Genomic DNA, 20,188 nt, shown 5'->3' with positions numbered 1-20,188 from the left:
CCCGGGTAGCTTGGTTCATCAGGAATGTGTTAAGTTACGCCGCAAAAACCATCCCCTTGCCAAGCAGCAAACATGCAGAGCTGTGAAAGGACATGCGTGCCTCCCAGTTAATGTCACCTTCACAGCTTCCATAGGTCATGGCACAAGCAGACACCCACTCCAAAATAAGATGCCAGGCAAAACACAGATCCCATTCTGAACAATGCCACAGGCCCAGCAAGAGCCGAGGAATTTAAGGGAAATGGGACAACAGGAAATAAGGAAAGTCCCTCCAGCAAAGACCCTGTGGCCCTTCGGTGGTTGCACAGCACTGCACCATATAGAGGAGTGATACAATGGAGTTATTAAATGATCGCCTGGCAGCAAGCATTCCCATGGCCATTCTTGCCAGCACGGGAACTCTACAGATAGCAAACAACAGAGGAGCTATGTTCACAGGCACTGCGACAGAAACACATCCACTGCAAATAAAATGACTTCCTGAAGATCCTAAAGGCCTGGACACACCATGCCATCATAACTGGTAATTCATATCCTGAAACAGGAAAAAACAATGCCAGGAGAGGATCAAGAATCAAGCGACCTGGACAAGCACAGGCTAGGGTTTTGCCTGTGCCCTGGACTAACATTAATTCTGAAGACAGATGTAACCTGTAAGTCACTGGAAGGAAGGTGATCCCCTTCAGGGAGTCTTTGTCTGGCCTAGGGGATATATGGGAGAGATACAGGACTAATCCCACTCCAATGTGGTCTCACTGCTGCTGCCTCTGGAAGTCACAAGGGATGAAGGTTTGGAGAAAGAGGGGATAATTTTATCATCTCTTTTCTGGCAATAAAGGCCCTGTAAGATCCCAGGGAAAGCTGCTAGGAGCACCAGCTCTGGTCAGCTCATGGGAGAGGAGAAGCTGGGCTGCCCTGACTGCAGCAGGGTAGGAGCCATGCTGGCCTGAGCAGCTGTCTCCAGAGGAGGCTACAGGGCTATGCATGTAGAGGACAACAACAAGGACAGGCTGGGGGACCCATATGGTGGTTTAGCTCTCAAAACAGCTCTCCTGCAGGGATTCAGAGCAGGTCGTTTTGGGCTAATCTCTACGTCCCCTCAGGGAACCTGAAGGATTATGGCTCTACATCTGCTCACAGGGTTGGGCCCCACCTTGTCATGGCAGGGGAAGCGCTGACAGCCACTCTCAGTTAATCGGTTTGAGATAAACAGCAATGGGCCCTGTCCACTGTGGCACAGCACCTCTTAATTGACTCCCTTCCTCACAGGCCTGATGGCTTCTCTTGAGCCTTGCCTACGGCAGGAACGCATCTCATGGTTTATCATCAAGGGCTGGCCACTGGCAGCAGCTATGGAGAGCCACAGTGCAGCTTCCTCGGCTATGTCAGGGGTTGGGGAAGGGTGGCCACAGGAGTGTCTGGTCATCACTGACACCTGGCCAGCACTAGCCCATGGCGGAGTCTTTGACTACAGCCCAAGCCAGGGTGGGAGCAGAGGTCCCTAGACAGCAGTCGTCACTAATCCCCAGAGCTGTGCTTTCACCTGTTAGCCCATGGGCTGCCAGCACTCAGCTAGCTTCCCAGCAGAAAGGGCTGCAAAAGACCTGTGTGGGCCGAGGGGTTTGTGCTGTTAACTATGCACCAAGATCACCTACTTGCTTCTCTTTCTGCTCTCCTCTCCCTCCTGAGCATGCCTCTCGCAAAGCCCACTGCTGGTCCAGGCACCTGCTTTACAGGACACATTGCTGGGCCTTCCTCCTTCCTTTCAGGACTGGGGATGCTGGTTTGGGGTCCAGCTCTGGCTGTGCTAGCTCCCAGGCAGTCAGTGCCATCTGCTGGCTACTCTTTCCTTGACTGCTATGAAAACATGGAAAGCTAAATAGCCTTGCTATTTAGTCAGCCTTCCCCCACCCCCTCACATTCTGCTGCTGAAGCCGTATCCCACAGGACTGACCTAAATCATTTCAATGACGTACATTTCGAGAAAGGGAACATTGCATTTAAAACATTTTATTAAATATTGTTACAAATAGGACAATACATATCAGATTCTAAGCCACAGATTCTTAATTTATGATTATAACTTAAACATAACTTATTAAGAAAGACTTTCTCATTTAAAGTCCCTTAACAGCTTAATAAATCATACTTGCAATATATATATATACACACACACACAAATTTCAGGCTTCCATTTTATTTGTAAATAATGTGCAGGCATGAAATCCTTACAAACACCTCTGAATTATTTTAAAATTACCTGGGCCCAGATCAATGGCCACAGACCTACTCAGGAACAGGTATTTTACAATACAGCTACAGTTAACAGCACAAATATCCACAGTAAAAATTGTACAATTAAATATTTATGTATACACCTGTATTACAGTGCATAATCCCACAGGGATGAGATCATTTCAGATCTACTTGCTGCATTCAGAAGCCAGAGTACCTAGTATAAGCACTATAATTCCTAGTGCTATTACAAAAAATAAAAGTTAAGTCCCTAAGCTTTCTGGGACATGCAGCAGAAACCCAAATAATTGCCCATATCACTACAGGCATATTTATTGACTGGGACATCCTCTTAAAGTAAACTGACTTCAACAATAAACCAGATCAATGGTTTCAAGGCTATTCAATGAATATTTTGTCATCCTGATTATTCTGTTTCTGCAAGTATAACCCATGTGTCTCCAGAGAAGACATCTCCAGCAGTGTAGTAAGTCATGTGAAATAATGCATGTCTTCACCTCACCTAGGTACCTTTGAGTAGACCAGAGGAGAAACCAGCCTCCTCTTTAGGCAGCAGCTTACTATTTGCTCACCATCTGGACAAGAGATGGCAAGCTCCCAGTTATGATAACTACATGACTGAATGTAGATAGTATTTTGCCAGAAGGCCAGAGTTTTACTCTCTGCTTGTCTTCAGTGGAAATACCAGACAGCTTGGGTTCAAATTTCTGACCAATACACAAGGTCAATCATCTTGTCAGCAAGAGGTAAAAACATCTGGACAGCTGCTGATTTGCATGCAGTTTCATTCTCCAGAAGTCTCTGAGACATAAGTAAAGATGGCTTCAATTCCTGCAGAGAGAAGAAAATTCCTCTATAAACTGGAAAATTGGCATAGATTTGTATTTCCTCTCATTTCAGAGGAATTTTGTATGCAGCAGGTAGCAAAAACACAAAGTGTTCCTAACACTATATGTGGCTGGACAGAATGCTAAGCACAATCATCCTTAAGGAGCTGAATAAGCATTTCTAAAGCAATAAATCCATCAGTCTTGTTAGGCACTTTCATGCAATGCCGAGATGCATATTAGGTACCCCAAAGCACATATTGCTATTTCAGCAATTGTATAGCAATTAACAGCTTTGATTGCTTGTGTGATTAAAAGGAAGAGAATTTGTGAGTGCAGCTATCTCATGTGCTTACCTGAAATACCTGGAGTTAGACATTCTGGCCAGCACTTTGGAAACTACCTTCAATGGTTAGGCTCTGGCAGCTACTATAAAAAACAGAAATGAAAAGTACTTTAATGACAACTGGTTTATATCAAATGGATTTTAGCAAAGTGATTGCAGTGTTTTTCAGGCTGCTTTTTGAGACACAACTTACCTGGAAGGAGTAAATTTCTTTGCTGCAAGAAGAATAAGAAAAGGTATTAGCATTTCAAGATTAAAGCCCCCTCGTGCAAACTTTTTCTTCTACTAAAAAAAAGAATCTCATTTCTGAATATCTGATAAAAAGCCATTATCTAGCAACAAATCTCACAGGCAGTTATTACTGTGTTGCCATTAGCCCCATCTCAAATTCCCATTCACTTTCCCTGGCAGTAATTACTGATAAATAGAATGTTGCTTTTTTTCTTCTAATTCTTGTTTTCTAAAGATTTGGTTTTTACTATTTATGATTTTTAAATGTTCATCCAAAAGCCAAACCTGGCATGCATGCAGGCTTCTTAAAAATAATTTGGGAATTTGTTTAAGTATGGGAACTTTAATTTTTTCAAAAAGCAAAGTATTGGGGCTTGGGGGTGGGGTATTTGTCTTCCACTGAAAAATTTTTCAGGAAGGTAAATAAAACCAGGGGACCCAGTCCAATTGCTCACCTTTTCTTCGGAAACGTCTTGCAAGCCAAAGGAGGAATGATGCTGTGGACAACAGAGAGGCACTTGTGGCTGCTACACCCACAGAGACATAGCTGACTTGTTCAGAAGCTGAAAGGATGGAAAAGTTTCAGTGAGACCAAGAGGCATGTGAGGTCCTTGAAGCCCTCTACTACTTCTTTTTCCTTGTTCTCTTCAAAAGGAACCAGAATTGCAGTTTGTAACCCTTAAGTTTTCTCTTGCTGAGATGGGACACATCCTGTACACAAGGTAAAAAGCTGTATACTAAAAATTATCCTACCCATTGCCAAAGCAATGGCAAGGCAACAAGCCAGCTATACCAGGGTCTGTCTAACCTTCAGCCTCACATGACAATTTATGCTCATCTTATTTTTCATGTTTCAGTTCATATTTTAATTCCTACAGTCCTGTCTTCCTCTTTGAGCAATCCCATTGCGATAAATGAAATTATTCAAGGATCTAAATTCCATGCAAGCAAATAAAGTGCAGTTGAGCTTTTAGGACCTCAAGCAAAAGCATTTTGGTCAGGCCAAGTATGTTCTCACTGAGGACAGGGACAGAGCCCTTACTGCCTTGAATGGGAAGGCAAGGCTGAGGCTTCTGTCCTGTAAAATTACAGCCTTTGACAGAAAAGCTCTGTGAGGTCTTTTGGCTGAGGAGTTCACCCAAGAAACTATTGCACCACATTAACAAATCTATAAACTTTTCCACTGAGAAACAGACTCATGAATGCAGATTTCCCCACAAGGTCCTGTTTCTCTAGAAAAGCTTTTTTATTCACTCATATGGAAAAAGTTCAACATGAGAAATACTTTAATTAAAAACCAAACAAACCAACCTGAAATCAGGTTGCGGCTTTTGTTTTTGGATAAGTAATCAACATTTTTCACCAAGACCTTTTAGGAATTTTTTCCCCCTTCTATTTTCAAAAAACATACTGGGAGATTTTGTTGGGCTTTAATTCATGGACTTCACTAGAAGTTCTAGCTCACTGGTTGGTGTTACCTCCTCCACCCTTCCATACCTCATTTGACTAGAAACCCAGTGCCACCTCTCTGTGGCTAGTCACAGGTCAAATACCTTCACACGTGGGCAGGCTAGCAGTCCAGTTTCCTGAATGACTGCACTCAAGAACATGAGAACCATTGAGCCTCCATCCTTCTAGACAGCTGAAGTGGCAGGCTGTGTTGTACGTGAAGTTCCCAGCACCATGTGAGCAATCCATAAAGCCTTTCTCAGGAGAGCTCAGTGGTTCACACTGTACAACTGAAATACAGAAAGAAACTGTTAAGAGTCATTAAAGACTTTCTCTGTCTTTGGCCCTATTTTTTGAACTAGCAGCTGTACACTGTATTTTCAAATTCATTTGACTTTGGGATGGGAACAGTTCACAGAGCAATGAGCAGGCATTTCTAAGGCAGGGCAAGCCACAGCTGAAAACATGAGAGGCAGCACAGAGTTTAGTTTGGAGCTAGGACCCTATAGGAATATGGATTTCAGTGTGCTGTCCAGTGACAAGAAAACTGAATTTTCCAGCCCAGTAAGTCTCACCTTTGCATTTTGGCACTGGCTCTGACCACTGTCCCTGTGCCATGCACTCAATGCTGGATGGACCATCCAGAACATAGCCCTCGCTGCAGCGGAAATCACAGCGCGAGCCATAGGTGAGATCTGCAGGAGCGTGGTCACAGGTCACAAAGCCTTCTTCTGGCCAGGTTACAGCCTCACACCTCACAGCTGCAACGCACAGATCACAACAGCAATCAGCACAGATGCCTCAGGAATTCAACATGCCAATGCTGACAACCCCAAGCACAGGGATAAGGAAAAGGTACCTGCACAGGATGGCTGCTGCCTGTCCCAAGCCCCAGAAGACCCACACTGCAGCATGGCTGGTCCTGTCAGGGCAAATCCTTCCTCACAGGTGAACTCGCAGGTGGTACCCCAGGTGAGCTCCACAGAGGGATGGGAGCAGTTCACAGCACCATGAGCAGGCATTTCTAAGGCAGGACAGGTCACAGCTGCAAAGCACAAGAGACAGCACAGAGCTTAGCTTGGAGTAGGCCAAGATAACCACTCTTCTTTGAGCTGACAAGAGGACATGCCCTGCCTGGAACTGTCCCCTACGGAGCCATAGTACTTCCCTTCAGACCTAGCAGTGTCTCAGGAAACAGGGATTTCAGCATGCTGCACAGTGCAGCCAGAACCCTTAAACATGCATGTAAAACACGCAAGCGATCCTGAGACTGGCCCCAGATTATATCCACAAGTGGACTGCATAAACAGACACTGGCTCCCATTCGGAGTGTAGGGAATAAAGAGTTCCTGTCAGAACATGGCACTGTAAAAGCCTGTTATCATATGTGTTGGGGACAGTTCCTGAATGTTGCTTGTCACCCTGCACTGCTGTTTCCTCTTTAATACAACAGGCTAAATGACCCCATCCTGAGATCTGCTTATGAAAAGTGCTATAAACACGCTGGGGATGACTGTTACTCCTTGACTACACTTGAATGAAGAAGTCTCTTCAGACTATTTGAGCTACTCTAAGCTTTAATTGATGATTTCCAGCCCAGTAAGTCTCACCTTTGCATTTTGGCACTGGCTCTGACCACTGTCCCTGTGCCATGCACTCAATGCTGGATGGACCATCCAGAACATAGCCCTCGCTGCAGCGGAAATCACAGCGCGAGCCATAGGTGAGATCTGCAGGAGCGTGGTCACAGGTCACAAAGCCTTCTTCTGGCCAGGTTACAGCCTCACACCTCACAGCTGCAACGCACAGATCACAACAGCAATCAGCACAGATGCCTCAGGAATTCAACATGCCAATGCTGACAACCCCAAGCACAGGGATAAGGAAAAGGTACCTGCACAGGATGGCTGCTGCCTGTCCCAGGCCCCAGAAGACCCACACTGCAGCATGGCTGGTCCTGTCAGGGCAAATCCTTCCTCACAGGTGAACTCGCAGGTGGTACCCCAGGTGAGCTCCACAGAGGGATGGGAGCAGTTCACAGCACCATGAGCAGGCATTTCTAAGGCAGGACAGGTCACAGCTGCAAAGCACAAGAGACAGCACAGAGCTTAGCTTGGAGTAGGCCAAGATAACCACTCTTCTTTGAGCTGACAAGAGGACATGCCCTGCCTGGAACTGTCCCCTACGGAGCCATAGTACTTCCCTTCAGACCTAGCAGTGTCTCAGGAAACAGGGATTTCAGCATGCTGCACAGTGCAGCCAGAACCCTTAAACATGCATGTAAAACACGCAAGCGATCCTGAGACTGGCCCCAGATTATATCCACAAGTGGACTGCATAAACAGACACTGGCTCCCATTCGGAGTGTAGGGAATAAAGAGTTCCTGTCAGAACATGGCACTGTAAAAGCCTGTTATCATATGTGTTGGGGACAGTTCCTGAATGTTGCTTGTCACCCTGCACTGCTGTTTCCTCTTTAATACAACAGGCTAAATGACCCCATCCTGAGATCTGCTTATGAAAAGTGCTATAAACACGCTGGGGATGACTGTTACTCCTTGACTACACTTGAATGAAGAAGTCTCTTCAGACTATTTGAGCTACTCTAAGCTTTAATTGATGATTTCCAGCCCAGTAAGTCTCACCTTTGCATTTTGGCACTGGCTCTGACCACTGTCCCTGTGCCATGCACTCAATGCTGGATGGACCATCCAGAACATAGCCCTCGCTGCAGCGGAAATCACAGCGCGAGCCATAGGTGAGATCTGCAGGAGCGTGGTCACAGGTCACAAAGCCTTCTTCTGGCCAGGTTACAGCCTCACACCTCACAGCTGCAACGCACAGATCACAACAGCAATCAGCACAGATGCCTCAGGAATTCAACATGCCAATGCTGACAACCCCAAGCACAGGGATAAGGAAAAGGTACCTGCACAGGATGGCTGCTGCCTGTCCCAGGCCCCAGAAGACCCACACTGCAGCATGGCTGGTCCTGTCAGGGCAAATCCTTCCTCACAGGTGAACTCGCAGGTGGTACCCCAGGTGAGCTCCACAGAGGGATGGGAGCAGTTCACAGCACCATGAGCAGGCATTTCTAAGGCAGGACAGGTCACAGCTGCAAAGCACAAGAGACAGCACAGAGCTTAGCTTGGAACAAACCATAAAACGTTTATTTTCTTTCCTGAAACTTAGCAGCATATCCACTAAATTGAAGCAGTTTTAGAAAGGAGATCTACTATGCTGCCATTTCAGAAAGCAGGTAGGAGTGGAAAGATCTCAAAATGGAAGACTGACTCTTAAGGCAAGGCTGTAAATTCATCTCCAGCTTATGACAGCAACTAGTTACAGTCCAAAATTTTCCCATTTTGACTGCTTCTTGGTGATGTTTGATGCTTTTATTTGCTTCAAACATAGCTGATTCTAAGATGAACACCTCAAAAAAAAAATCATTCCTACAGTTACGAGTAACTGGCCTGTTGTAAGCAGTCTCACAGCTAGATCATCTCCATTTGCTGTTCCCCAATAAGAGGTGGAAAAGTCTTTCCCTACAACGAAATCTAGACCAGAGCCAGAACATTCATCCTGCCCATTTCATCTCTTCAGGAACAGAGAGACCTGTGTGCCGCAATAAAATAGATTAGCACCTTCACCACATAATTAATTATAAAGGAATGGGCCAGAACTTCAATTTGTACCTACTAACAGAGCAACACTGAAGTTTGAGCTATGTACAATGTAGAAAGCTCATCTATCACTGCTTGAGAAGCTCACCTTTGCATGCTGCAAGGGGGGCAGACCAGACCCCAGAAGAGGTACAGTATACAGATTCCACTGCAGTCAGTTTATAGCCTTCCTCACACTGAACTGTGCAGGACGAGTTGTAGCCAAAGTTCTCCAATGGATGGTTGCACTCGAGGCTCCCATGATCAGGTTTCTTTAGTGGATCACAACTCTCAACTTCAAAGAAACACAAGAAGGTACACAGTCAGTCTCATTGGTTAGGTAGGTAAATCAACCAGCCAGCCAAACTGAACACTAGCTAGCATGAACATCACCCTGGTTGAATAGTAGGATGGAGTAATCTTACCAAATTCGCATTCAGGTCCATAGTATCCAGGGTTACAATGGCAGGTGTGATTGTTAATAGTCTCTATGCATTCTCCACGGCCACTGCAGAGAGATGGGTTGCAAGAAGCTAGAGAAAAAAAAAATTACAGTGAATTATAAAAGAATCAGCAATGGCCACTAATGAAACCTGCCTAGTGCTTTGTTTATCTTTCTGGCACTAAACAAGAACTTTGTATAGCAAAAGAAAAGCAGGGTTTTCGGTACATAAGATTACCCTGTCATTTCACAGAAGCATTTCAGAAATCAACACCTTTGACAGACTAGCTCACAGTGAAAGGATTCTACTGGCGGAAAACTCCATGACCACTTGTTCTCAGATAGATATTAGCAATATTTAAAATGCAAAAGGAACCATATACTATGGGGTAGGGAGAAATCCTCAACAGGTACATTCTTCATTAACTCACCACAGCTCTAATTTGGGTAATACTTGACTTAGATTTTTTTTTTTTGACCTAGCCTTAGCTACCTCTGCACAAAGTGTCTAATCTAATCCAGTGGTCTATAGTCAGCAGACAGATGCCTCCAAAAGGGCCATTCTTATCTAGCTGAGACACCCGCTTGAGAGTGGGATGAATGTCACCACCTGGAGGAACCTGTTTCTCTCCACTGATTATAGAGAAGGTCTGGTGATTTGCTCATAAAAGATATTATATATAATATTCTCATAATATTCTGGTAGCTAAAAGGTAAGTGAAATCAATCCAGGTCTTAGAACAAGAACAACCTCAGCCCTGTAAGTGAGGATAAGTGTACAAGTGCTTACAGGGTCAGGTAGTTAAAATGTAAGACTAGGTTAAACAACTCATCCCACCCACCATCTCGTCTCCACAGGGGCACACTAGAATGGCCTTTATCATACCATACCTGTGTAGCACAAGGCGACCTTCTTTTTCTCGCACTGCTCATCATTCCATTTGCCATCATCCTTCCCTCTTTTGATGTAGATTTCAACGCAGTCCTCATTGTTCCCTTTGCCATTTGGCTCACCTGAAGCCCAGTTTTCTGCCTCTTCTGTCAGTTCTTTGTTAGTTCCAATCCAGGTCCATACCTCATTAATTTTTCTGATTCCAATCCAGTAGTAACCAGGATTGAAGGGTAAGAAGTTATTGAGATAGCTGATTTCCTCCTTATTCTGAATGGCAACCATGTTAGTATACCTCTTTTTGCACCACAGCTCTGCTTCCCTGTAGGTCATGTTTGTGTCTGAATAATGGTATGTCCAACAACTCACGCCCTGCAGTATTGTAAGTCCTAGAATTAAAAGATGTCAAAAAGTTGGTGTCTGACTTTTGCCCTCCTCTCTCTAGAAGAGGATATATAAAGCTCTATAAATATTGCAAACTTGTCAATATCTGAAACTGCATTAAAAATAGTGGTAATTATTTTATAAACAATTAACTGGCAAGCTTCAAAACAGGCATGTCAGCATCAAGTACAGGGACTTCAGCCTGTGAAACTATGTCCAATCACACAAAGCTTTGCAGACTTCATAGTAAACTATAGGAGCCACTTATGTATGACAGGCAAGCAGGGAAACATGCCATTGCAGCTAGAGGTTTTTCTATGTGAACCTAGCCTCAAGCTAATTAGGTCAGGTTCAAAAATTCTGTTTAATTCTGAGCTCAAACAGAACAGGCACACTAATATTACCATCCAACTCGTTTTCTACAGAGACATACACACTTACCATAAGCAAGAAGAGATAGGAACCACAAGCAAATCATGTTTCTGAGAGTTTTCTCTTCTCTTTATCTTTTAAGCAGATGGCTATGAAAGATCAAAAGAACACATTTGTAAAGAACAAATACTGACTTTTTACAATTCAATATAGAATACTGCCTATGCAATCTTTTCTACATACTTTTTAACAATTATTTAAAGACTTAAATAAGATTTCCATTTTTAGGAAATTATTCATTTTTAAACAGTTTTTAATATCAAGATAGCTTTTAAATGTAAACAGCTTTTAAAGAACACCAACACAGAATTCCATCTGTCCAGTTTTCCTTTAGCTGAGCAATGAAACAGAATAACACACTCCATGTATACTCACAGGTTGCAGTTGTGGTGGCCAGGTGGCAAAAGTCCTCTGCAATATTTCTCAGTGACTGCTTTCCGTTGCTAAGCTGCTGAACATGGACTTGAAGATTAAGTTCAGCTCCAAGTGTCTGGACTGTGTAATCCCCTGCCTTTACTACGGCCTTTTATTCTCTCAATTGGCCTGTCCTCCACAAGACGGGAAATTCCGTGTGGAAAAAAATTTTTTGGAAAATCCCAAGATCTGTCCCTCCCACACATTAAGCCTGATGCTTCCCCTTGCCCAATCAGCCCTCTCACAAAGACACACTGTGCTGACAAACTGCCAAGCGCTACATTACATAGTTTTACTGACAGAAACACACAATTCCAGGATATCAGGAAGGAGCAAGTTGGTTAGTTTGAGTTAGTTACATGAATAAGCAGATTCCAACTTTTCACCTAGCATGATGTTTTGCACCAAGGAGGTGCCGGTTCTTTTGGGATCTCAGTAAGAAAGGTACCAACACTCAAAGCTGATTAACTAAGTTTGAGTAAGATAGAAACTGCAGCATCGGATAAGCCCTTCCTTGTGGATCACAGCATGCTGTGCAGAGTTCTCATCTGTGGTAAGGTTTGCCAGCCCCAGGATTGCTAGTACTCTTCTAGAGTCTTGCTCACAATACAGATTCATCAGTCACTCGTAGCAGTCAAGCTTGGAATGTGGACTTAGCTTTGTAGAGTCCCTTGGACAAAATGCTCCAATATCCTTACCTCAGAGTTACAATTCCTGAACAGGTGCATATAATATTTCAGGTGGACAAGACAATACACTAGTCTCATACTGAATTCATGCACATTTATTGTGTATACACTGATTAATTATACTACTGCAGTCACATGGTGTCCATGGTATGAAAACACACACCTGAGTAATCATGGACACTTTGCTATAGTGGGTTGGTAAGCTGTCACAGGCCATTCAGAGTGCACCTGCGCATATGAGAAGGCAGTAAACGTGAGGATCACTGACTCTTTGCACAATAGTCTTCCAGCTGCACCACTCCACTCCTTTGATTCTCATGCACACCTTCACATGTATGCCACTTCAGTGATGAGTGACTTGCCACGCTACGTGCAACAGTAGTTTTGGATATTCTCACTTAAGTATCTTTCTCGCCTCTGTTACAGGAGGTCTCAGAAGTACTCTTGAGGGCTATAAGCAGGGAATGGGCATCACAAGTAATAGACACATTAGCTCAGTTGTCAACCCTGTGCAAAGGCACAACACTAGAAGCTTGTCACAGAGTCCACGTTCCCCAGCACTCCTAGACAAAGATTCACCATTATGGGTCAGGTTTAACAAGGCTTAACATTCAAAGGACTCAACAAGGGTTGTCAGCGATAGGACGACATAGGGTAGCACCCACTTAATATCTGCAAAGCATAGTTATAGCTTATACAGCGCATGTTGGAGCTCTTATTTTGGAGACTCAGCCTGTTCTTACAGAATAAAAATCAGTGGCTCCTGAATCCCAAGCTAAGATCTCAGCTGGTATTAATTCCCATTTTTTTCCACAAAAAAAATATTTGTCAAGTAGCTATACCTTAATAGATCTCTGCCCATCAAAGGAATCCATCACAGAAAATAGGATAAAGAGTATATTCTAAAACAGCCTCAATTACTATCAAAATACGAGACCTTACTAGAATTGCAACAAAGTCCTAGAAAGCATGTCAAAATCAGTTACTGAATAGAATGAGGATTAAAAACAACATACTGAATATTTGTAGGGAGAGGTACACTTTCTAGCAGGTGTGAACTAGCAAAGCTAGAATCACAAATAAACCATCAAGAAACTCTGGAAAGTTGAGGTTGACTCTTGGCTATGCCACAGACACATTCTGCAAGCCCAGGCCAGCCTTGCTCAGAACAACCAGACTCCCAGAGACTTCAGGTAGCCTCAGATGACGACTACTATTTCTTTAGCCTCAGCTGCTCATCTGTAAATTGGGTATAAAAACATTTCCTGTCTGCCAACTTTTCTCTGTTCATGTTCTTCAGATTGTAAATCCTCCTAACAGAGGCTGGTACTTTTAATGCACCTGTACAGTACATCATGCAGCAGGGCCTAATTTCACAGGGGTTCTGTAAACGTTATCCTAATACAAGCTAATGATAAGTTTTGATAGGGCAGCCTTTTTTTTTTTTTCTAAAACATTGATCAGCTGTTATAATTGTATAAAGAGAAAAATTATAGACAACTCCAGAATACTTTATAACCTCTCTGGAGCCAGAAAGCAGAAAGTCCTACACCTTTTCCTGGAGATTCACTTTTTCAAGTTGTTTTATGAGCTTCCTACTGGTAAGTGCTTATCCTTCTCGTGGCAGAAGCTCTGAAGTTGAGTGGAGGAAACTTTATCAGAATCGCTTTGCCAGTGGAATCTCCGGAGGAAGGAAGAGAGCGTTTCACAGTTTACAATAGTCTTCCTTCACAGGGGCTGTCTGAGACCTCTTGTCTGCAGCAGATAAAAAAAAACACACAAAAAAAACATAACACAAAAGCCTAAAAGCAACATGCCTGTAAAAACTCCAGCCTAAAAAAACCTGTCTTTTTGTTGGCAGTATTCCCTTATGCATCACTGACATGGGGCTCTTTTTGGTTTTTCCCAGGGAATTCTGCCATCCACCCATTATATTTTTATCTCCTTTTAATATAATGGAAGATGAATATAAATACAAAATTTTTAGAAAAAAGAAAGCCTGAAAAGCATTTTCAAATGCACATAACTGAGAGGTTAAAATCTCATTATGAAAAATCAAAGACACTTAAAAACTTCAACCCTGTTGTTCAGGAAGACAGATTCCTGTGAGCTAAAGCTCATATTGGATCCTAAGTTACACAGGTATTTCCGGAAAAATACCTCTGATACAGTTGCTTAAGTTGAACTGCAGATATTCAAGCTAGAAACACCATCCAGCCTGCCTCTTAGCTGGTTTCCATGTTACTGATTTATTCTCTTCTCATTGTTATTTCACATTTGCACTTTTTTTCTTCCTTTGCCAATTGATTTGAGAATATGAGAGCCTCGTTTCTTGTGCTGCACTGAGCTGGGTGCAGTTGTCCACTCTTCTCTTGTGCTACATGAACACAGACATAGTTCCTTAAAATTAATGCAATTTCTCTCTGCTGGAAAAATGGGAGACTCTAAATCTAAATGAAGTCAAATTTTTAGAAATGCTGCACACTTCTTGTTCCTATATGCTCCAGACCTTCATTTCCACAAGTGAAAGCCCAGCTTTTTACATGTGAATGGGAATACTCCAGACCACCTCTTTTTCCCTTACAGAGGTGCCTAACAAGGATTATCTAACAGGAATTAATTTTCCAGTTAGAAGGTTTACTTGATAGCCTGCTAAGGGACATAAAAGCTAAGAAAAGGCTATATAAACACATTAGGAGTAAGAATAACAAAGAACAGTCAGGTCTGCTATTTAAAGAAGGACAGCAATTGACAGAGGACATCAGATGTCATTCATTTCTTTCTATACAGAGAAGAGTTAACAGATACTCACTGCAACAGTGTTTGCATTGGGAAAAGAGAACAAGTCAGAGTATGGAAAGACTGGAGTGAAGACTATTTAGGTTAGTTACAGCCAATCAAGTTACTGTTTAAGGATTCAACCAAATTGCGTCCAAACTCTCAGTACTTACATTTGCGAGCACAAGAAAAGGTGTAATAGGGCTGATGAAAAGCAAATATTGCCTCTCTGTATCTAGGAAAGGAAGATCAAGGTAATTAGAAGCCAGGCTGTCCACACGAGCACCTAGAAAAGATTCTAGAACCATATTGGAAAAATATTAAAGAAAACAATTGAAAAATCAGCAGAAGGCTAAGCTGTCAAGAACAGCTGACATTGATATGATTGATTTATTCTTGGCAGAGCAATCTACTTTGTACTTCAAGGCTGAATGAGTGATAAAGAAACAATAGTGTGCTATAGTTTGCTATAATTAAGACACTTAATCCTGTCCCACAAGACGTTCTTATAAGGAAACAAGTGAAATAGTGCTTAGCTGAAATCACCATAAAATGAGTGTGCAAGAGATGTAACCACTACTCGAAGGGCAGTTTTTCAAAGATCACTGTTGGTCTGAGAGGACTATACAAAGGAGTCCTGCAAGGGCTTATCCTGAATTAACTTGAGATAATTTAAGTTGAATGGCAAAATATCAACTAAAACACTTAGAAAATTTGCAGCTGACACCAAGCTTTGAGGAAGTGCAAGGGTTCCAAAGGACCAATGTAGGACTCAAAAATTTTGATAAATTAGAGACATGACCCCAAAAATGGGGGGGGGGGAGGGGGGAGAGGGATCAATCGAAACAAGCACAGTGGTCTTCATTTAAAAAAAATAACATAGAAACAAACTGGGAAACTGTTGGCTAGGCAGGAGCATTGTAGAAAAGGAACTAGGAGTTATAGCAGATCACAAATTCAATATGGGTTAATGATTTGTTGTCATTTTTAAAAATAGGAAATACTGTTCTGATATGTATTAATAGGAATGTTTTATTTAACACAATTTGCAATTATTCCATCCAATCTGCCATTGCCAAATCTCTTCTGGTGTATTGCACCTAATCTTAAGTACCACAATTTTAGAAAGATACAGAAAAGATACAGACAGACAAAATACAATCAAATCCTAAGCAACACAGTTAATAGATTATTTAGAACTAGATCAATTTTTTTTTTTTTTTTGGGAAAAGAAGCTAGGACCATCTCATACACTCTTGACACCCTGCACTATCTTCAAACAAAACAAAAAAAATATTAAGATTTACTAATTTTATTTCTTACGAGCACCCTCATACGTTTTCAGGGAAGCAAACAAAATATGAATGCTTCTCTGACTTGTAAGGCAATTGTAAGTGATCTAATCTTATGAACTACCAGTTTGCCACAGATCACAGTTCAAGTAACACATGTTCAGAAAATATGGCCTATGTGCAAACACCCAAGGCATTTAACTGTTTTATTCCCACCTTGCCGTAGAAAAGGATGATAGAGGAAAGAAATCTATTCAATCTTCTAAAACCTAAAAGGCATTTTAGAGTACTTAGGAGGCATGTGATGAACAATTCTTTATGTTCACTTGGTGCATAACAAGTAGTGGCTGGATTGATTTGTGGTGACAAAGTTTTAAAGGAAATTTTTCTAAACAAGGAGGCCATGAAGTGCTAGAACAGGAGTTTTGTAGAGTCTAGCTTTCTGTTGGAGATTTTTAAGTCTTGGTTTGAGAAACATTTGTCAAGATCTTTATCAGTAGCTTATGAAAATGGGATGCAGTGGGAAATTATTTTAGATTATCCAAAATTCTGTTGAACTTGCTGAAATCACAAAAATAAGACAAATACAGGATATGGTGGGATCTCGGGTAACCAGAATATACACACATACATATGTACATATAGAGACAGATTAATTTTTCATGTCTTTTTTAAAGACTAGTTCTTTACCTACATTAGAAGATTACATCTGCATTTACATGTTTCTAAGTCTTCCTTTTTAAACATTTTAATGATGCTTTTATTTCAACAGACAAAAATAGAGAATTAAGTACCTTTGAGTAACTCAGTTCCATCTCTCTTCTAGGAGCTATATTTGTCATTCCTACATTAAAACACTTCATAAGTATTTATGTCAAAACGGTTTGTATAACAGACATTTATCCCATGGCAAAGAGCTGTAAAACTACTTGAAATTTTGAAGTCATGGAAAAAACTCCAGCTTCATCACCCACAGTAATGCTCAGTAGAAGAGGGAGAGTAAGAACTTTAGCCAGCCTTGAGGGGAAAAAGTTCTGGTGCCAGTAGTGAAGCTGTTTCCTGTTTGGAGAGGAGCTTGAAACACTAATTCTTTAACAATTCAGAGACAAAAAGTCTAAGGCACAAGTTTTCCCTGAGGTCTAGACGGGAAGAAAAGATAATTTCCAGAAACATACTCATCCCTCAGCCTCTGTGTCTCATTAAGTGTGAATAAGGTAGGCAATACAACTGCTACAAAGAAGCTGGAATTTCTCAGGGTGCCTAAGACAGTCTCCGTTCTGTCTGGAGTGAAACCCCAGGAGCCAGAAAATCTTACCTCCACTTCTTATTTCGGGAACTCTCTGATTTCACTCATGCTGCTCAATTTCCTCCAAACAGGTAAAAATACACATTCAAGAATCCAACCTGAGGCCAAGGATCACTTGCACTGGCAAGGTGTGATTCAGTGCATTGAAACATGAAACAGAACAAAGGAGCAGAGGAAACAACTCACACCTTGCATTAAGATAAAAGCAGGGCTGGTCTTAACATCGAGTACTTGGTTACCTGCAGCCACAGGTGGAACTGATCCCATGCAGAACTTGATTATTTCTAATTCTAGTGTTGGAAATTATGGCAGAGAAGCTCTTGGAGCCTTGCCACCCTTCACGCACACATAAGAAAGAATAACTACGTAACCCATGCATAGACCCAGCACTGTTGATTTTATTGCCCAGGTCTGTTCCATAGTCCCACACACTCAGCAGGTGAGATGTCCCAGATGTGACACTGATGGGGATGCTGGCTCTGTGGAAGAGAACAGTTACAGCTTTTGGCAAATAAGAGGATTGAGAGGAAGTTTCAGGATTAGGAGATTAAGTAGGTGGTCGGTTCTGTAAAAGTGGTCATCATGAGAAATGGTGGTTTGTTTTGTGGGGGTTTTTTTTGTTTTTGTGTTTTTTTCAAATTCTTTGCATAGCTTCTGCCTAGCTCTGTTCCCAGAAAACACTGTTTTGACTTATCAGATAGCATGTGAACTATCAGTAGCACTGGACTGCTGACATGACCTTCCATTCTCCATCTGCAGTATTATGAGGGATAGACTACAAAAAGGATGAAGAGGGCAGTAGCTTCACTTCCTTACTAACACCTCTCACCATTAGTTTATGAACTCAGAGCTTCAGGTCTGTTCTTTTCAGTGCTTAAGTCAGTTTCAGGTAAATAATTTTTATACATCAATGGACACAGTATTTAATATGTTTGAGTCCATAGCTAAAGCAATGTTCAACAACAATTTTTTAATCATTAAATACAGCACCTTATAACTTCAATATTGTAATTTCTCAGGTTTCTCCATAAGTTTTCAGCCCAAACTGCCTACCCCAGGAGCTGTACTGCTCTAGGAAGAAATGTCTGCTAAGCAATCTTCAGAGAAGGTCAGTACAGATATCTGTCCTGGTTTCAGCTGAGATTGAGTTAATTTTCTTTAGAGTGGCTGGTATGGGGCTATGTTTTAGATTTGTGCTGAAAACAGTGTTGATAATACAGAGATGTTTTAGTTGTTGCTGCACTAGCCAAGGACTTTTCAGCTTCCCATGCTCTGCCAGGTGCAGAAGCAGCTGGGAGGGGACACAGCCAGGATAGTTGATCCAAACTGACCAAAGGGCTATTCCATACCACATGATGTCATGCTCAGTATATAAAGCTGGGGAAGAAGAAGGAAGGGGGGACATTTGGAGTGATGGCGTTTGTCTTCCCAAGTAACCGTTACGCGTGATGGAGCCCTGCTTTCCTGGAGATGGCTGAACACCTGCCTGCCCATGGGAAGTGGTGAATGAATTCCTTGCTTTGCTTGCGTGCGCGGCTTTTGCTTTCCCTATTAAACTGTTTTTATCTCAACCCTCGAGTTTTCTTACTTTTGCTCTTCCGATTCTCTCCCCCATCCCACCAGGGGGGAGTGAGCGAGTGGCTGCGTGGTGCTTAGTTGCCGGCTGGGGCTAAACCACGACAATATCTTAGTCCTTAATTTTTTTACTGGGAAACAAGCAGTAAATAAACTCCCCAAGTGTTATCTGCAGCAGATCATAAACTAGAGCGCCACATTTTTGAAGGATCTAGAAGTTTTGGGTCATGAACCTAAAAGGTGGTTTGGGTGATACTGACCTATATTTAAAGCCAAGCCCCAGAGACAGTCATCACTGTCTGATGCCATTCATAAAACAAAGCAGCAGAAAGGTCCATCACAAAAGCTACTGGCATTCTGTGGAATGAGATCTTATCACTTGGTATTGGAAATCTTCAATGCAGAAGACCAAAGTACAAGGAACAACTGCACAGCACTGAAAAGTAAAACCTGGCCCATGAACAGCCAGCAAAGGCACATCATTCATACTACTCATTACTTTTCTCAGTCAGCAGACCACGAGAGAACAGAAGTTCTTGAATTAAGTACTCTTTCAGGAGCATCCTAGACACTCCACCACAAGTTTGCCACAACCATAACATCCAGGAATTATTCCAAGAAAGAAGTTTATTTCTATCAGCTGGATAAGTAATTGCTTTTTAGGATAGGCATGTTTAACATAAGATCATTAGTAGAAGGTACTTAGTTGATGCATATAGTAGTTCTTTCAAGAACAAAGAAGTTCATCACTAACATTGAAAGCAATGGCATTAAATTGCTCAATTTTATCATTTCCTGGACAAAAAACAGCACCACAAGTCTTTTTAAAGTTCCAGTTAACTGGTGTCAAGATCGTTAGGACCTTCCTTATCTCCTGGGCCTGAAAACAATATTTTAACTTTCCAGTGAAGATTTTACTCTTCTCCCACTTCTAGATTTCTTGACTCAACAGGAAGGGTGAGCCTGTCACCTACCCTAAAATTGCTGCACTTTCATATTTGAGCCTAAAAAGCAATCCACAGTCATTTTTCTCAAATGCAAAGCATGTATGCCCCACCCCATTGATAATCCTTTACCAAAAGTGTTGTCAAGCATTGAAACAGGCTGCCCAGGGAAGTGGTTGGGTCACCATCCCTGGGGGTATTTAAAAGATGTGTAGACATGGCACTTAGGGACATTGTTTAGTGGTGGATTTGGTAGTGTTAAGTTTACGATT

At 42.2% G+C, this 20,188-nt stretch overlaps 1 protein-coding gene across 2 annotated transcripts in view; it reads right to left on the bottom strand.

Moving 5' to 3' along the window:
* Positions 1-2,070: 2,070 nt before the first annotated feature.
* SELE (selectin E) overlaps positions 2,071-20,188 on the bottom strand; it is a 36,056-nt gene continuing 17,938 nt past the window's right edge. Inside the window, exons 6-21 of one of the 2 annotated variants that reach the window (XM_072867686.1) lie at positions 14,973-15,034; positions 10,928-11,007; positions 10,105-10,491; positions 9,197-9,304; positions 8,881-9,066; positions 8,039-8,224; positions 7,755-7,940; positions 7,004-7,189; positions 6,720-6,905; positions 5,969-6,154; positions 5,685-5,870; positions 5,214-5,399; positions 4,116-4,223; positions 3,623-3,644; positions 3,440-3,512; positions 2,071-3,087 (exon numbers count right to left, since the gene is read on the bottom strand). In XM_072867686.1, the coding sequence (XP_072723787.1) occupies positions 3,455-3,512; positions 3,623-3,644; positions 4,116-4,223; positions 5,214-5,399; positions 5,685-5,870; positions 5,969-6,154; positions 6,720-6,905; positions 7,004-7,189; positions 7,755-7,940; positions 8,039-8,224; positions 8,881-9,066; positions 9,197-9,304; positions 10,105-10,491; positions 10,928-10,964 (2,208 nt within the window). In that variant the 5' untranslated portion in view covers positions 10,965-11,007; positions 14,973-15,034 and the 3' untranslated portion in view covers positions 2,071-3,087; positions 3,440-3,454. Of the gene's footprint in view, positions 3,088-3,439; positions 3,513-3,622; positions 3,645-4,115; positions 4,224-5,213; positions 5,400-5,684; positions 5,871-5,968; positions 6,155-6,719; positions 6,906-7,003; positions 7,190-7,754; positions 7,941-8,038; positions 8,225-8,880; positions 9,067-9,196; positions 9,305-10,104; positions 10,492-10,927; positions 11,008-11,293; positions 11,525-14,972; positions 15,035-20,188 lie in introns of those variants that run through there. The other variant, XM_072867687.1, reaches the window with a different exon arrangement.

The sequence above is a fragment of the Ciconia boyciana genome, chromosome 7 (assembly GCF_034638445.1).
Source record: "Ciconia boyciana chromosome 7, ASM3463844v1, whole genome shotgun sequence".
NCBI classification, from domain to species: domain Eukaryota; kingdom Metazoa; phylum Chordata; class Aves; order Ciconiiformes; family Ciconiidae; genus Ciconia; species Ciconia boyciana.
This window is presented reverse-complemented; position numbering and strand designations above follow the sequence as displayed.